At 35.4% G+C, this 17,374-nt stretch overlaps 1 protein-coding gene across 4 annotated transcripts in view; it reads left to right on the forward strand.

Moving 5' to 3' along the window:
* Window positions 1-17,374, forward strand: part of LOC135118290 (uncharacterized) — a 114,272-nt gene that overhangs the window by 45,250 nt on the left and 51,648 nt on the right. For all 4 annotated transcript variants that reach the window (XR_010277490.1, XM_064039830.1, XM_064039831.1 and 1 more), the window contains exon 2: window positions 8,920-9,280. Coding sequence is in view for 3 of the 4 variants with exons in the window: in XM_064039830.1 (XP_063895900.1) it covers window positions 8,920-9,280 (361 nt within the window). In the remaining variant the exon portion in view is untranslated. The remainder of the gene's footprint in view (window positions 1-8,919; window positions 9,281-17,374) is intronic.

Consider the following 17,374-nt stretch of genomic DNA (forward strand, 5'->3'; position numbering starts at 1 on the left):
TAGAGCGCTTAACCAACTGGAGTCACCATGAGCACATATCAAGCGCACAATACGCGCAGGGGAAACACAAATATTGACAGCTCCCTTGACGTATTTACGGAGATGAGTCGAGCTCAACTAACTTTGATAGAGCAATATGGCAATGGCGTTTCCAGTTAGTTGAATTCTCGAAGATTTAGAACATGCCGAGATAAAAGCGAAACAAGGACGACGAAAAGCTCGTAGGTGCTTAGGTACATCTATGTACGTAATTATTGTTTCCTATACCATCACTCGCAGTTCTTACAGATGTCTCTCTGTGCAGAACAAAGCGAGCTCTTATCACAACAGATGCGCTGCCAGACACTTGTATGAATGCAGGCGATGCAAATGCAAAATAATATAACTTTCAGTCTGCCCGTATGCACCTTCGAGAATTGTGATATTTATTTCAATAACATACGAAGACGAAATAGTTAAGAACATGAGTCTCAAAACTCTTAAAAAGGTATATTTTAGTACTAAATACATTATGTACTTATTTTTAAAAACATACCAAAATGAAGTCGCGAATACTTTGTTTACCTACTCAGCAACAATTTATTTGTCACGTTTTGTTTCCCAGAATTGGGTAAATAGTCGCATGTACCTAATTTAGAGAGAATACGTTTTCATCACACGTACCTACCTACTTACTTCAACGTGTCCTTAATAGAGAAAGCAGATGAAGTTAAGTAACATTATTATTTTTAACAAAGTTAAGTACAATAGGGTCATTGTTAACGAGTGCACAAGCATTTATCTTCGCATTGGCTTCGCCTCGCTGCCGCGCCGCGCGCTGATAGATCGCCATTGTTTGAGCACGCTGCTGTTCGCGACTGTACGAACCTATATGTCTGTTAGTGGTTCATGATATTTAACCTAATTTAGTTTGCTATTCATGTTAGCAGCTAAGCACTTCATGAATATTTAAGTAAATTCCAATTTATTTGAGCTAATTTTGACTGAAACTTCTGAATAATTCTACTTTCTGAATAATTCCAAAACTAAGAAATACAATTACAATTCATCAAAAATTAAACATTAAATCTAAGTTATTTATTATAGCAAAGTTTAAAACCAACAGACTAGTTAGTCGTTTTGCAGAGGATTGGCGTAACTTATGTAAGTACGTCCTCCGCGTCTCGCGCAGTTACGATAGTTAAACAAAACTTGCTATCTGCCACTAATTGTGGTTCCTTATTTCAGCATAATTTACTAACATTGCTCTCTTTGGGAGAAACTTTATGTTATTCTAAAAGTATTGGTTGGAATAAAGATAAAACTTATTTAATGGTCGTCAGTCAATAGAAGCACACTTGTTAAAATGAGAGATGCGTAGGTATTTTAATTTCCAAGGGTGGGTGCACTATTTAACTTTTACGATAACCAAACCATAACCAGCCGTGAAATTGCTGCTCAGCTGTAAAAGGTATATAGTGCAACCCACTCTTACTCTACTTTAAATTAGGTTAGACTGAACAGAAAACATATTTCTCAATTGTAGTCCAAATGAGTAAAACAAAATAAACTCTTTAACCGAGTGCTTGCAGTAAGTTGCGAAGTTGCAGTCGGTGCAGCTATAAACCGTGATGCATTGCTCGCTGGCTGCAGCCGAACACGCATAAGACGGATCGCGACTGATTGTGAACATAGGAAATCGAATTAAGTATATGAACTTTTATATCCATACTTTATGTAGTATTATAAAGCTGAAGACTTTGTTTATAGGTTTGATTGAATACTAATGACCAGGAACCGTGCCTGATTTTAAAAAACAAAACAGTGTTGGTGGAAACCGATAGGTTACGGGGCGTTTATTTTCATGGGGTGCATTAGCTCTGTTTTCGCTGGTTAGGTGATATAAATTCAGTAGATAATTAATTAGTTAAAGTCTAAATACCATGTTGTCTTATTCCAGAAAATATATTTCTAAACCCATTTAATGATTTCGTTTTCAAATTAACTAAGCTTGACAGACGCGCATGTAATGGCAATTGACAGTGACAGTAATGTGATGTGACGTGATTTATGGAATAAGTTAACATAAACGTCCCTTGTAAACAACATGATGCACTTTGATGTAATAGTTGAGTCAATATTAATTACGGATGCTGATAGAATTATATATAGGTGTTTGCTAATTGCCTACGCATTATACAAAATTATATAGAGAGTCAGATATGTGACAATTACAATTAAATGATTATTAAGTATTATTTACTAATAACATGACAATCTTTATACCGAATTATGTACCTTCATAAAAGTCATTCCCTAGTTTATCTGGTCATCGAATTACGCCTGAACCGCTGGACCGATTCTGATAATTATTTTTTTGTTGTGCTCTACGACCGCTAGGTCAGGAGAAAAAAAATACTTAAGAAAATTACCCCTTTTAATGATTTCTTGATACGGGAAGAGTTCTCTCGGCACGGGGGTCAAAACCTCGGGGTATAATACTTATTCCTGTCTACAATATAGTTGATAAAAATTTCATAAATTTCAATTTAAACGAGCGTGTTTTTCTCGTAAATAATATAAAACCGTCCCTTTGAGCACGTGCGTTATGTTTTTTACAACTTTTTCATTTAAAAAGTTGCCCGGCAAAGTGGAAATGCTTTGCACAAGGTATTTATAATAATACGTTGCCTTTGTATGTTTTTTCTTTTATTATTTTCCCAACAGAGAGCAGTGATATTAAAATTAAGTAATCTATTGTTTTCACAATCAGAATACTACTGTATTTTTATGCAATCTGTAACTCATCTGCCGGTCGCAGTTGAGTGCCAGTGTTTAGCATGAAACGACTGCCTATATAACCTCATCAAACTAGATACTTGGGCAAAACGATACCCCTTGGTAAGACTGGTTGTCGGAAAGTCTGGGATCTGACTGTTCAAGATGTAGGTACAATGACACCAATTTTATTTATGCCGAGATTAATTTTGCAATTCCTGCACTCAAAAAGTTTAGTATAGTTTAGTACTTACTCACAAAAAATCTAGTGCCTGAGAAAGGACACAGATAGCTGTTTATCCGAGTGCGGGAAGTAGGTTACCTCGAGACGCGGGGAACATTTCTCCGTAATATTCACACAATCCTACAGCTTGACATTGCATTAAAACTTTAGAAACTCCATTTGAATGTAAAGTTTGCTCAGCAGGTTGAGCAAACGCATGCAAAACTTGCTTAATGCTTCATCTTATTATACTGAAATCGTTAAATACTTATAATAAACGCCACGTAAGAAGGTATTTTCATTTAAGAATTACAAAATTACAACATATTGTAAACAAGACATTTCAGAGGAAATTTTAGGATTTCTTGTTGATAATAGAGTAATAATTATAAGTTTCAAAAAAAAAAATTAAAATCTTTTCCAGTCATCTTAGCATGTAGCGCAAATATCGTTAATTTATAATATATTACAACAATCTGTAATAGAAAGTTATTTTCATAATTGTAACGGAATTTTTTTACTGGAAAATAATTATCGTAATTATGTTTATGATAACTTTATTGACTAAGAAATTTATTGTATGTAATTGAAAATACTATTTCAGAATAGAAAATAAAGCTTCTTATTGAAGGTTGCTGTTATACATTAATTAATCTTTTGGTCACGCTCTTCTCCGTAATTGGTAATTAAACGATAAATATTTAATGAGAACCTTTCAGGCTTCGAGTGAGTTTAAATTCGATAGTACCTTGTTAAGCCCTAGTAGTCTATGTACAGTCTTAATATTTGCATATTAAATTATAAATCTACTTCGTTATCATCGAACTTCTATTGGTTGGATAACAAATTAATGAGCTTTATATCAGTACTACTTATAACTGAGCCACATGCAGCGCATATTGCAGGTCTCTGTGGACATTAATATGCAACACCAATTACTGCATATTGCATTCAAATAAGATTTCGACACGACGCCGCCGGCTCCGACTGTACGATATAAATTATATCGTTATTGCTCATGATAGCTGTGGGTTAGATTAATACAATGATATTAAAGTTGCAAAATATGTAGATTATGTATTAGTGGCGAATTTAATCGTTATAAATTAATACTTACACAAAAACGTAAAAGGCATAAGGCCCCTTCTATGTAAACTACAGTTCAGACGTTTTGTCGAAATGCGTTTAATTAGCTGTGAGATGTCAATAAATATAATCTCTTAAATAAGCTAATCCTACTTTAACTATTTAACACGCGTCTATATCGAGTCAATTTAATTTTTCTTTAATACGAGTTAGCAAAAACACTTTCCTAAGTAGTACAAAAAGGTTAGAAGCTAAATTATCAATTTTGCCTTTCTCAGCTGGTAGTTTAACGCATCAGAAATGCTTGAAAAATATTTAGATTAATGCCTCGCTGCCGAAATAACTTAAAGGGAAAAGTGTGCGAAAAAGTCAATAAAAGGGGATTAAGTATTAATACGCAAATTGAAGCTCGAAGTGCCTATCGACGATTTGTGCTGCGAGCGAGCGTAACTGCCAGTAAAAGAGATTTACGAGGCGTCTTGATACCCACTCAATATTCAGCAGAAAGCTGTATTTTTTGATTGTGAAGAATTCATGTATAATTTTTTCAAAAAAGTCCTTGAGCAACACGGAAATCCAAGGCAATACTGCTTTGAGGACGTAGAACATCAATGAAAACCGTATGAAATGCAACATAATATTTATAACGTATAAAAACCGAGCTCAGGCTTTTTCTGAAAGCAGGTTAATCCTTTGTGTGGCGTAAAAATATCCTATGGAGTAACCCCGAAAGCGGATGCCCATTGTGGCCAACGTTGAGCGTTGTCGTTCTCATCTGCCACGCTATTATACGTACAAGATATCTTTTTACTTATATTTCATTTTTTTATGTTGTCGTAAACATATAGTGGAGGACATTAAATAAATTCATTACTTATATACCCGGTCCCCGATCTTTAGGTATCTAGATGGACCCGGCTATCATTTGAACATCTTTGGCAGTCTTTGCAGGTAGTCAGTAGCTAGAAAGTCTGAATACCAGTCCTTCTGACCAGCTGTTGACCCCAAGGTAGTTGGTAAAAGAATAGGCGTAATATGATAATGATGATTTGAATTAAGTTTTATAATAAGGTTTGCAGCTATTAAATTAAAATTAAACTTTTCTTTCTTCTTTCTTACAAGATAACTAGCTGTTTATACTTCAAACAGTAGATTTCTTTGTTTTAATCCACACTATAATATGCATAACGTTGAAAGAAAACATCTATATCAGGTCCTCCAGAGATGCTCAGATGGAAGTAGTATGGATTACTTCTCGTCTCAGGGGATGCTGTGTGACGCGAACACAGACGAAAGGTGATTGAGTTACCTGTAATGTATGTACGAATAACAGAATGAGTTTTGTTCAAATAAGTACATTGTTTTAACAAGAGTACAGTTTATTGTTTTGGTTTTGCCAAACTGTTTCAGTTTAATAAAGCAAGCCATTTAAAGGAGAGCAGACGCGAATGAAAGAACTCGTACTAAATGATTAAATAATAAATTCATTTTCTTCTTCATATTTTATTTTAGACCATTACTTGACATTAGCAAAAGTCCTTGCATAATATATCACAGGCCTCTGTTAAGCTAGAATAATTGACTGAATTAAAAGTATTTACCATCTCGTTGATTCACTTTATAATTCCTCAAAATTTTGATTCCGCACCAAATTGAACAGTTTGCCGAAATATACCTCACCGTCGCCATTGTGTGTGTAGCTTGATAGCTTCAGAAAAATAAGATCCGCGAAGAGTAGCACCGGCAAACTTCAAACAAAACGAAATGTATTGTGTCTGCTAAACTTGTGACAGTAAGCCTTCACAATTGATTGTCCTGAAACATATCTCCCGCATTCGGTAAAGCTGTTCGTTGAACCTAAGGGAGCCGAACTTAATATTCGAAACTAATAGGTATATCTGTACTTTTATTATAAATAGGAAACATTTGTTTGATGGAATTCTCTAAGCCCCGAAATTACTTACTGAAACGATTCTGAAAATAGATTTGTACTATTGTATACATGTACCTACTTTGGCTGATAATACACATATTTAACATACCTATTGACTTTATCTTGAAATCAAGGATTGAGTTCCGAAATAAATAACTTTTTAAATTTGTTTGCTCATCACCCCAATTTATGTTCAAGCTGAAATCAGGAAAGTCGTATATTTTTATTTGTTAAGGAAAAATGGTTCCGCAATCAATTTTGTTTGTCTGTGAATTGGGCGAAATTGACAATAATGTTAAGTAAGCATAATAATTGAAATTGTTCGAAAGGCTTTACTTATTCTGCTAACGATTCATTTTCTTGCTTATTGATATGAATACAACAGAAGCAGCTTTTCATTTTCCTTATTTGTTCTTATTTCCTATTGTACAATACATTATTTTTTGCATATAATTAAAAAATATGTTTTTTATAGGTAGGTACCTCAAAAACTTGATTTGATAATAACAAAAGTCTTAATATTAATGGACTTTACTGGGAAATCTCCCGCCTGAATATCTGTGTATGACTTTTATTCTCTCGTCATAGAATAAGCTTTGGCCACATAGGTATCTGTGTTCCCAAAGAGTTGAGTGTCCTCGAAACGAGCCTTTTAGCCAACCTTTATAAAAAATTGACAAAACAAAGCTCTTCCAATCAAATATCAGGATAGAATGAAAATTACATCCGATTGAATTCCTAGATATGTTTTGTTGTTTGCAACCATTGGAAAATTTCTACCTACAAATGTCATGTACATGAAGAGTTCTTCATTAGTTTGGTTAGGACTAGGATAATAAGATTAAGATTTTTATTTTCGGTGGTTCTATTCAACTTTCTTATAACTTGCTCAAGTCAGTAGATTTATTTTTCACTTTCCCCTTTTTCTTTGTATCCAAAGAAAGTTTCATAAACTTCTGTATCCGACTACTTCCGAAGTTAATAGCTCTTCTTTTATTATAACAGTAACGTCATTTAAATAAACCCCCGTTGTGTTACTTGTTTTATTGTTCATAAACAATGCTAGCCTGTCGGGAACTTTTGCCAAAGCAAACAATTAATAAATTCTTCGAGAAATGATACTGGAAATGTTTTTGTTTTTGCTGAATCTAATATATCCATGTAAATATGTACGTCCATATTGTATGGAATAAATAAAATAAACATCGGTTTTATTTTCAGTAACGTAACTACCTAAAAAAAATATTTATGAAAAAAATGGCAACATTGATTTGAATTTGTACTGTACTAGGTACTAACAAAATAATTGAGTAGAACCTACAACAAGCTTGTAACATTCTATCTCAATGGAATCAAGCCTTTAGAAAATACGAAATCTGATGTTAGTTACTACTTCAAAGTTAGTTAGGTACACAAATAACCACTATGTTCTCTTGATTTTGGTACTGGATATTCAATATACTCGTACGTATACACGAAACATATGGGTAGTCTAGTCTTAATACCTCGGGCAAGAGTAAGTACTTAAACAAACTGATTTCCTTCAAAACTATTTAAGTAATTTTAGTGTACAAAAATGAACATAATATTTTACAGTCTGCCTGTACCTGCTTGGCATGATAATAAAACACACAGAGATGTAATCTAAATTCCTGAAGCATGTCGGTGCATAACGTCGTAGATTTTAGATTCTGAAATCAGATTCCTCTGCTGTCATAGTGGTTGGAAATATTTCACGAAGACCGCAGCGCCGGAGTCAACGCAGCGCTGCAATATATCACGGACGTGTTTCAGCCGCGTTTTTATATCTCTTCCGCACATACGTACTCGGTTGCATTCATACGTATTGTTCAGAAATAGGACACTGGAAACTGTAGCTAAGTGGAGTTATCTAGACACATGGGAGGCTGTCCAGGATATATTATGCCTAATCCTCAGTGGTTGAATTGATAGAACTGTTGTGTATTTTTCTTTAGCAAATCATACTTTTATTATATTTTATAGCGAGCGAGAAAACGAGTTTGAAAAGGAAACGACTTTTAGCACGCGCCCCTAACACAATATTGTCCAAGAAATAATAAAGTTATGAAGGTAAGGAAAAAGTCTGTCGGAACTTGTGTTGTAACGTTTTCAGGCAATCTAATATCGCTCCGTGGAGGGCTGAACTTCGTCACGCTCCAAATTAATTTGATATAAAAACAAGAGGAGCACTTACAAAATCTGTACTCTTCTCAATAGCGGTGAAGTATCATCAATGGACCCCTACATTGTAAAATTTCATTTAGAAAAATCTCTTACGTAAATTAACAATTTAAGGGATATAATAACATTTTTGTACGCATGGAAGATTCGTGATAAATATACCTATGACTTATTGTGTGCCAAGGCATAATAGCGCACCAAAGACGTTTAATTTTCTTCAAATATTGAAGGTCTTTATTAAGCTGTAACCATTAAGTTAAGTCTTAAAAAGTGTTGAGGAGGGTCAATCACTTGGATTAACGGCTGTTATAATGACAGATGAGGTACACATTAATCACCGAGTGGACAGTTAAAGTAACGGAGGGACATCTAATAAATGACTTCATTTTAGTCTCTGTCCTCATCCCATTTACTTTTTTCCACATAAGTAATGATAGCTTTTTTATTAGAAACGTACAGCAGACTGTAATTCCATTCGTTTGAGACATATGCCCTGTTGCCCTGTCATTACCCATCTCACTAGACGATTAGTGAGGGCCACGCGATGTTCATTCACTAAAGTTGTGTCTAATTTGATGGAAGTAATATTTGTGTGAATGACCTTCAGAAACTAATGTTTTACAGTATCGTTCTATTTGAATTTGCCTACTCCTACGTCTGTATTAAATATTCCCATTCACATAAGATTAGGTAATCAATTTTCCTCTGATTGTTCCAGGCTCAGCATGCGCCGCCTCCTCAGCCTCACGATGCTCAGCCTCGCAGCGGAGCACGTGCGTGCGCAGGAGCGCGACAGTGAGCACCAAGGCCCGCAGCCCTGTGGAGGCCATCTCAAGGCCGCAGTAGGCACCATCACCACACCAAACTTCCCCAATCCCTTCCCCGTCCCTATCAAGTGCAAGTGGATCATCGAACACGACATAGTGAACGGGACGATATCGATATACTTCACTCAGCAGTACACCACCAGTGGGCTGACCTTCACGGAGTACATGTACTATGACGAGACGTACAAGTTGGGGGAGAGGAGAGCGCTCACTGTCACTGAGGAGAACATCACCAGGATCAAGTGGCTGCAGGTATGTTCCATTTAAATATGTACCTAAGTTAAAAGTATATTTTCAGCAAATTTATTTTACCATTTCTGATAATCTTCAAAAATGTAGCAGGGATTAAACCATTATACTTACATGACACACCATTTATTAAAACTACTTAACACTGTATAGTGTATACCTACTCGGTGTCTTCTGCTACTAATCCTAAACTTTTGATTTATGCTTCATTCAAAACCATACAACAAAACAACATAATAAATACTCATTATTATCATCTCTGAGGAGGCAAGTACAGGACCGACCGACAAATAGTCCTAGATTTATGTTATGACGAGAAAATAGTACACGTTGCTGCGCCAAGTGGCTCACTGTGAGAAGCGAGTTAATAATGTATATTATTTACTGTAATTATTCAACGTAACGAGGTTGTCGTCGACTGTACCGCGGCTGTAACGAGGAAATAATGCTGTTGACTACTAAACAGTTCTTACTTAAAACGTGGTACAAATCGCTTCATATTTTTTCATTGAGGGCCACTCTTTCTCAATCAATCTTCACAGTTTTTCGTTAAGCTGACCAGATAAGCTAGAAAAGGGATTTGTTTTTATTTGGTTATGACATAATGTACATAAGTATTTGATGTTCTAGTCAAATAACTATACCCACCACCAGGAAGTTGGGTCCTAATAATTTCACGATAAAACACACATTGAACACAACAATTCGGCCACCTCAATTTAACGTTGTTTATGTATTATTAGTTATGTATAATTTGATTACAATAAGGTTAGCTACATATGTGTCGAGTGTCAACTGTGTGTCGAGCGCGACACAAATCACTCCGCGCTGCGCGTCACATGCGTGAAGCCGCAAACGAAATGTAAGCTGCACGCATTCCAGTAATTAGAATGTTTTATTTAACGTTGGCATTTTTGGCATTTAACTCTGTAATATAAGTGTATCTTGTTATTTCAATCGTTGATATAAAACGACTTCCTATAACCCGTGAATTATGTTCTTTTATTTAAAAACCTTTTGGTAGATCTACCTCACATATGGAACAAAATGAATAGAAATATGAGGTCCACGCAATCTGTCTTATTACGACACAAACAATTGAAAATACCAAACTTTAATAAAACCTTAAAAAAATACAGTCACAAAGAAAATAGTCCAATGTATCACCAGTTCCGTCTAGTTCCAGGAAAGAGAAGCCATAACGTAATATAATTGTGAGATGCAGGCAATAGTAATTTCCTGGTAAACAGCAGCTGACTGAGACGGAGCACAAAGCCAGGAATGTCGGATGTGAGCCCGCGGCCACGGACCGACCCTGCTTTAATTCTCATCCTATATACGAGGACTCTTATTGTAAAAGTTTTTCTCTTTTTACTAATACTTAAAATTAGTTTTGGAGAACATATTATATTGTTCTCGTCTGAATTTATTTTTTCATTTCGTAAATGACTAGCTGTTTCCCGCATTTTCAGCCGTATCCTGGAGGAACTTCTTTCCGGACCTGCATAAAATATAGTCTATCTCGGTAGTTCGGTACAAACAAAATAAACTTAGATTTGTAGGGGAGATGTTCCCAAAACGGGTAAGCTAAGGGAAGATGTTAAATAAAATAACCAAGAACATTACATGCGACTTGTATTTGTACTCATAGGGTTGTTTATATAATAAACTTTGGAAAACATAAGATAGTCTTAGTAATCTTCTTCAAAATTCAGAAAAAAAGTCAAAAAAATAAACCCCTTCGAAATACCCGCTTTGCCCTAGGGGGGGTCCTAAAACGGGTAGCGCCTTTGGGCAAAGCAGGTAATGAATGAATATATGTGATAAATGAATTAGAAAACGTATCTTAGCCTCCTGTTATCCAGGAAATCTTTATCGTTAATTAGTCTCCTTAATTATGTTAAACAGTTTTCTTATTTTGATCAGTCTAGATCACTTTTTTACTTTATTAAATGTTACATTTGAAATTATAATCCTACCAGCAGATAATTTTGTTAAAAATCAGAGAAAACATATTTTAATTTCTTTTTCACGCTGTTCCTGTACTTCTTCAGCTCTCTGTGGCTTCCTTTGTCTTCGATTAGCTTTCTGTGGGATCAATTGAGGAAGTGCTCCCTTATTTCAAATCGGGTAGTCACCCGTTATGCCCCTACCCGTTTTGCCCAAAAGCACGTTTTTAATTTCAACTACCTTAACCTTAAAATAGTAAACAAGGAGACCACTAAGTATTCACAATTAATAAGCATATAACATGCAAAATGATAATACAAAACTGCGAAAACCGTATCTTGCACCATATTTGAGTAGACAGCACTAGTATAATCCGATTTTTTTTAATAAACTCTGCAAAAAACTTTTTTTACATCTAATCTCGAAAACGCTCGTTCTAGGCGCGCGAGCCAACTGACCGTGATCGGCGCGGTGGTAGTGCACCGCTCTACACTCACAGGTTCACACTAAGACCTATAATATACGAATGGCAAGGCCTACCCGTTTTAGGAAGGGTACCCGTTTTAGGAACATCTCCCCTACTTGGTAAATATTTTCACGAAACAATTTATTTTTCAAATGACTTTCCTAACTTGAAAGTTGAAATGAAAAACTTAAACTTATGTAATTTGCTTTCGATAATAATTTAATGATTTAACTTTGTTTAAGCTTTTATTTTTAAGACTTAGAAATATTGTGTATCAAAGAATGCATTAATTTACAGCTTGACAACTTTTTTTGATAAATAACAAAAGTTTAAATTGCCAAATTCAAAAGTAAACGAGAAAAATATACAAATAACTAACGTAAGAAGGTATCAGAATAAAGCGGTCAGCTTGACCTTATGCAACAAATAATTTATTAGAGCGGGATTTTCGGTTTCCACAAACGAAGCTGAAATCCGCTCCGTATCAGCTGCAGCTGAAATAGGCTGCGAGCACCGAGCTGTGACGTCACGCTATTGAAAAACATGGACGCGTGACGCGGGTTGAAACCAAATCAAATATTGACTGTGGGAATGTCCCGGTGTATCGCATGCTGGCCCCAAACCGATATATCTAACCCAAAACCTTTTAACACACTTTTATAAAGTTTTAACGAATATAACGAGTGTCACTCATGAATAAATTGATTGATTGGAGCGATTGATTTGAGTAGCCTTGTGAATCAATCTGTGTGATGGATAGTCGAACGTTTGCAACTACCTATTTGTTGTCGATTCTAACATCTAAAGCTATAAAATTTTACCGAGCTGGAGGAAAACTGTACTTTCAATGAAAATAATGATTACATCGGCATTGTGAGAAAACTTCCTCCATACCGACTGTACAGAGGATGAGTTATGCAGTCCATTAGCATATTCAGCTCGGTTCCTCTTACGAGAACGAGCTCGGAATCTCAGACGTGACGAGAATGTTTATTAAATGTCTCCGCAGGCTGCGTCTTCATTGACGCGAATCATTTTGTACGTATTGTGTTCTTGTTGCATAATTTTGTAATATAAATTACTTTGAAGTTCTCAAACATTTTAAGGATGAATAAGATCGTTTGTTACAGTTTCACGCTAAAACTGTTTAATCAATTGAGATTGATTTGGATTATAGAAATATAGTACTTTGAAGCCATGCATGCCAGGTGCAAGACGTTATTTACTCGGGACGGGGTGGAAGTGGAGGACGAAATCTAGTGAAATAAATATGTTTATTACTCTTATACATTAGATAACAATATGGGCAGAAATATCAGAAATCTTGCTGACATGAATGTGTATTCGGTGCGCGGGTGGGTAAGTAGCTCCAAACGTAGGCAATAAATCTCACTAACTCTGTATCCGATAGCGGCTTATTATAGTTTCCTAGAAATGTTGGTAATAAGTTTCGTATTGATCAATATAAGTTTGATTCCTCCCTAATATTTACGCAATGAGTTGGAAATAAACAAAACCAAATTTATTTTTAATTCTAAATTTAATTACGCTACTCGCAAGTTTCGCTTTAAAGCAAATTATTTACACATACCATGCAATTTTATATGGAGCATACTGGTGAAATTAGAGCTTATGTGGGCTTTCCATGTAATTCGTGTCACATAGTGTGTCTGAATGACGAGGCTGACGACTGATGGGCGCTGCTGGGCTGAGATTGGCATTCAATTAGGTCGGGTAATAGCACGCCGGACAGCTGTGTGTTGTCTACGCTGTGTCCTCGTCGGTTCTACTTAGGGGAGATATTTTCTCACGAAAATGGATGAGCCGCACAGGAGATGGTTCACCTGTTTTCGTGAACCGATACTAATTACCTCATAGAGGAAATACCAAGTATTTATTGCAGCAGTTTTCTAATGATTTCACCATAGTTAAAATGAACAAAACCCTACTCGGTGGCTAACTTCGCCCTCTCAAATAACCCATTTAAGGTCTTGATTTGAGGTGAGAAAATATTTTATTTAAATGTCGTAATATTTTACATGAAGTTCGTTATAAATACTTCAGCGAGTTTTTTACAACGCGCGGAGCTATGAAAGAAACGAAAGCTACAATATCCTACAGTAAATTATAAACAGATCTAAATCACAGGTCGGACTAAAAGTGTTTGAGAACAAAACCAGGAAAGTAAACCCGGGCGCGGAACACAATTGAGCAGGTTTAGCTGCTTTTTGTTCTGTTATTTCACGGCTTTGAATATCGGCTTCTGTTCGCGTCGCACTGGATCTTACTGCTTTGTTTATGCACGAACAACTGAATACTTTATTTATCGCCGACTTTTGCAGGGATTCGTTGTATTATTGCTAATATCGGAGAGAACAGTTGACCGGGTATTTTTAATTACATCTGCACTTATTTCCCAAATAATTGTCAATGTGGGATTGAAATCTGGTTGTACATATAATTTGCTTTGATTGGCATCTCCGATAGAAGACAACGAATAGCTGTCCCTTTACCCTTGCCATTAATTTAAGGCCCATGTGTTAGCTATAGCTAGCTTACACTAACGGCTATAAAAAAATATGAAAAAAATATTACATAAACCAAATGTATACAGAATTAATTCAGAAAAGACAACTACATTCCTGAAACCCAATTACACGTTCCCTGAGGCGTTTTCTTTTCTTTTTGCCTCAAATAATTGTACGTTGTAACAAAGTATTCCAGTCTGTAACAAATTAAATCAACCCTGAAAAACAATTTTCCTAAAGATTTTTCCTACGATATTCGCTGGAAAGAGTTGATTTCTTTTATTTTTCCTTTACCGTTTTTTCAAGAACGTTACGTGATTTTGACAGGGGTCAAGCGGCTGCGACCTTCGTCACTTGGCTCAAAATGTCATTGAGTGCGTGCGAGATGTTTCAGAAAACTTAAAGATAAAGTTGTAGTGACTCTCGAAATTATTATAGATGTTAATCAGGTTAAATTAGCTTGTTTAAGATTTAATGCAAAATCTTAATAATTAGAATTTTTACCCTTTTCACTTGCGATGACTTTGACCCTTTAACCACTCAACTGTAGTGCTTTTTATATCAAACAAAATGTTTACTGAACTTCAATAGGTACCTATATTTTTCAGTATTTTAAAATCAAAATGACATAAATATAACACTTTGCGATCAAGACAAAAGATAAAATTGTAATAAGCCTATAATGATCAGAATAAAGAATGTTTATTATGTCCACAATCCACAACATTAGCAACCAGTATAAATCATCGATTGTATTTTATTCAATCGTTCCATTTAGCTGTGTCGGACGTTACAGGACGAAATGGACAATTTGTGCGCACATAACATTTTACAGCCACACTCGTCGACAATTTTACTAGAATATTCTATCGTGCTTCCAACGCGAATGTGGATTTTATTTCTATTGAAAAGATATTCTGGAAAAATCGAACCATACAGTGTAGGGAAGTGGATTTAAAGATCAACTGTTTTTTATATCAATATGCGCCAAAACAAGAAATTCGTGCTACCTTCACTTCTTAGTAACTGCCAGTAAGCTTTAACTAAAGATTTTCTCAATATAGAGGTAGAGTACTGAACAATCACAAAATCAAAGAAAATTAATTCTTGCAACATTTAAATGGAGCTTGTCACTGTCAGTTATACATACATCCTTTTGGATGTTGATCCAACTGGATCAATCTGTGTGAGTATGAAATCGTTTTGTATCAAACCTGTGGCTGTTAATTTAAATGTACTTATGAGGAAAATGTTAATGCTACTGTCACCCGATGAATCTGACAATTGTATGTCCAATGAATCGCTCGCAGCTCACAGCTACGCTCCGATACACTGCGGCGGAATGACAATACTTCACATTAATAACACTGGAATTACTCATCGAAGATTTATTTATAATTATAAATTGATTAAAACGGGCATCCGATCGGATTTACTTTATTATTTTGCTGTATATAAATACAGGCTACATTTAGAATATTTGTAGGAGTATGACGTTTTATGCTATGGTGAAATATTGAATTGTGGTGAACGATAACAAAATCATTGGACCAGAAAGCTTTTATGTGACAACCCTGACATAATTTTGGTAGTTGTCAATATAGTTTGGTAGGTATTATACAGCGACATACATTTTGTTTATATTTTTTTTATGTGAATGAGTACTGACTATAAATAAATCGAAGTCAATTATGTTGCTTAGCCTGAATGTTTGTAATATATTTGTCAGTATGTCACTCATGAATGTTATTTGACGCTATTAGGGTGAATAAAGAGTGACAAAGTGACTGACAAATAAAGCAATACGCGTGTTTCCGTCACTTGACGAACGCTTCTGTCAAACGAAGTGCGTCAGAGGTGAGGAGATGTCAACAACAAGCCAGTAAACACTGTTCTTTAAGTGTTTACACGGTTGAAGCAGTCAGGGATATTTTGGCCAGACTGTATAAATACAAAAAATCAAGGCGCTGGTTCTTAACCAAGCTGTGGTACCTAAGGCTAATATATTAATGACATTTAGATGAGAAAAAAAGCAAACTCAGTTGCCATCAATTTCATATTTTTACATGTCTTGTCCGTCTCTCTTTGAAATCATTTGAAAATAACGTTCTAATTTAAAACACAAGCACTTATAAAATTTAATATAGGTTCCCAACGTTGACCTCCATATTTCGTACGTAAGTGGGGTCTTCTGATTAGCTTATCATTTTAGGTGAGCCGAAAATTTTAATTACCACATCGCTTAAAAAGGGCGCTCCGGTTCATAATAAAGTAGCTGTACTAAGATAATGCTGTGTAATCCTCAGTACTCGTGTGTGCTTATGTTCCATACCTACATTATTGAGGCAGGGGTTAAATCTGTTCATTTAGATTTAATGCTTAAGTTTTTACTTATCGTGAATCTCAGTCTCTATCGATCTTAGCCCAATCTTAGCGTTTTAATGTATCTAAGTGAGAGCAAGTAATCCAGATAAATTGAAAAACTTGCTAATGTGCCTCTGAAGAGTAGATACGTTTTCACCTAAAGAAATAGTTGTTTTCTGAATTTTTTTTTTTTTTTATCAACTTCCTTGATTCCGATTCTAACTGTTAGAATTTTTGTATCTGACCCAGTATCATATTGATATCCAACGTAATAGCTTCAGCTAAAGTTTTTGTTCCGCTTGTGGTAACGATGCGTAACACCCGCGTTAGATTAATATTAATAGAAACTATCCGAACACTTGCACATCATTCATAATTATCATGATGTATGTTAAAAGCCAGTGATCATAAATTAATTAATTTTATAAGATGAATGATACTCTCTATCAGGCTTAGTTAATCAATATTTGTAACACAAATACGAGGCAGTTTTACATATCTATATGTACATGTTATGTTATATTAAATAGATTTACTTACTGCACTGTTGGTCTATGGGTCACAAAGAGCGACCGCTGTGCACGGGGTCTCACCTTCGAGCCTGGGTCGACAGCCACTTAGTGGACTTTTAAGAAACTTTAACGAAGCAGCTCGGAGTCTGAAAGTTGGTGATGACATGCCCAGTCCTGTGCTCTCGTACATTGGAGAGAACAGGATCCTGCCCAGCTGGCAGATTACCTTAAAGAAGACAGCCTGCCTCCATGGTTACGACGTAGTAGATGTAACACA

Source organism: Helicoverpa armigera, chromosome 20, assembly GCF_030705265.1.
Source record: "Helicoverpa armigera isolate CAAS_96S chromosome 20, ASM3070526v1, whole genome shotgun sequence".
Taxonomy (NCBI): Eukaryota; Metazoa; Arthropoda; class Insecta; order Lepidoptera; family Noctuidae; genus Helicoverpa; species Helicoverpa armigera.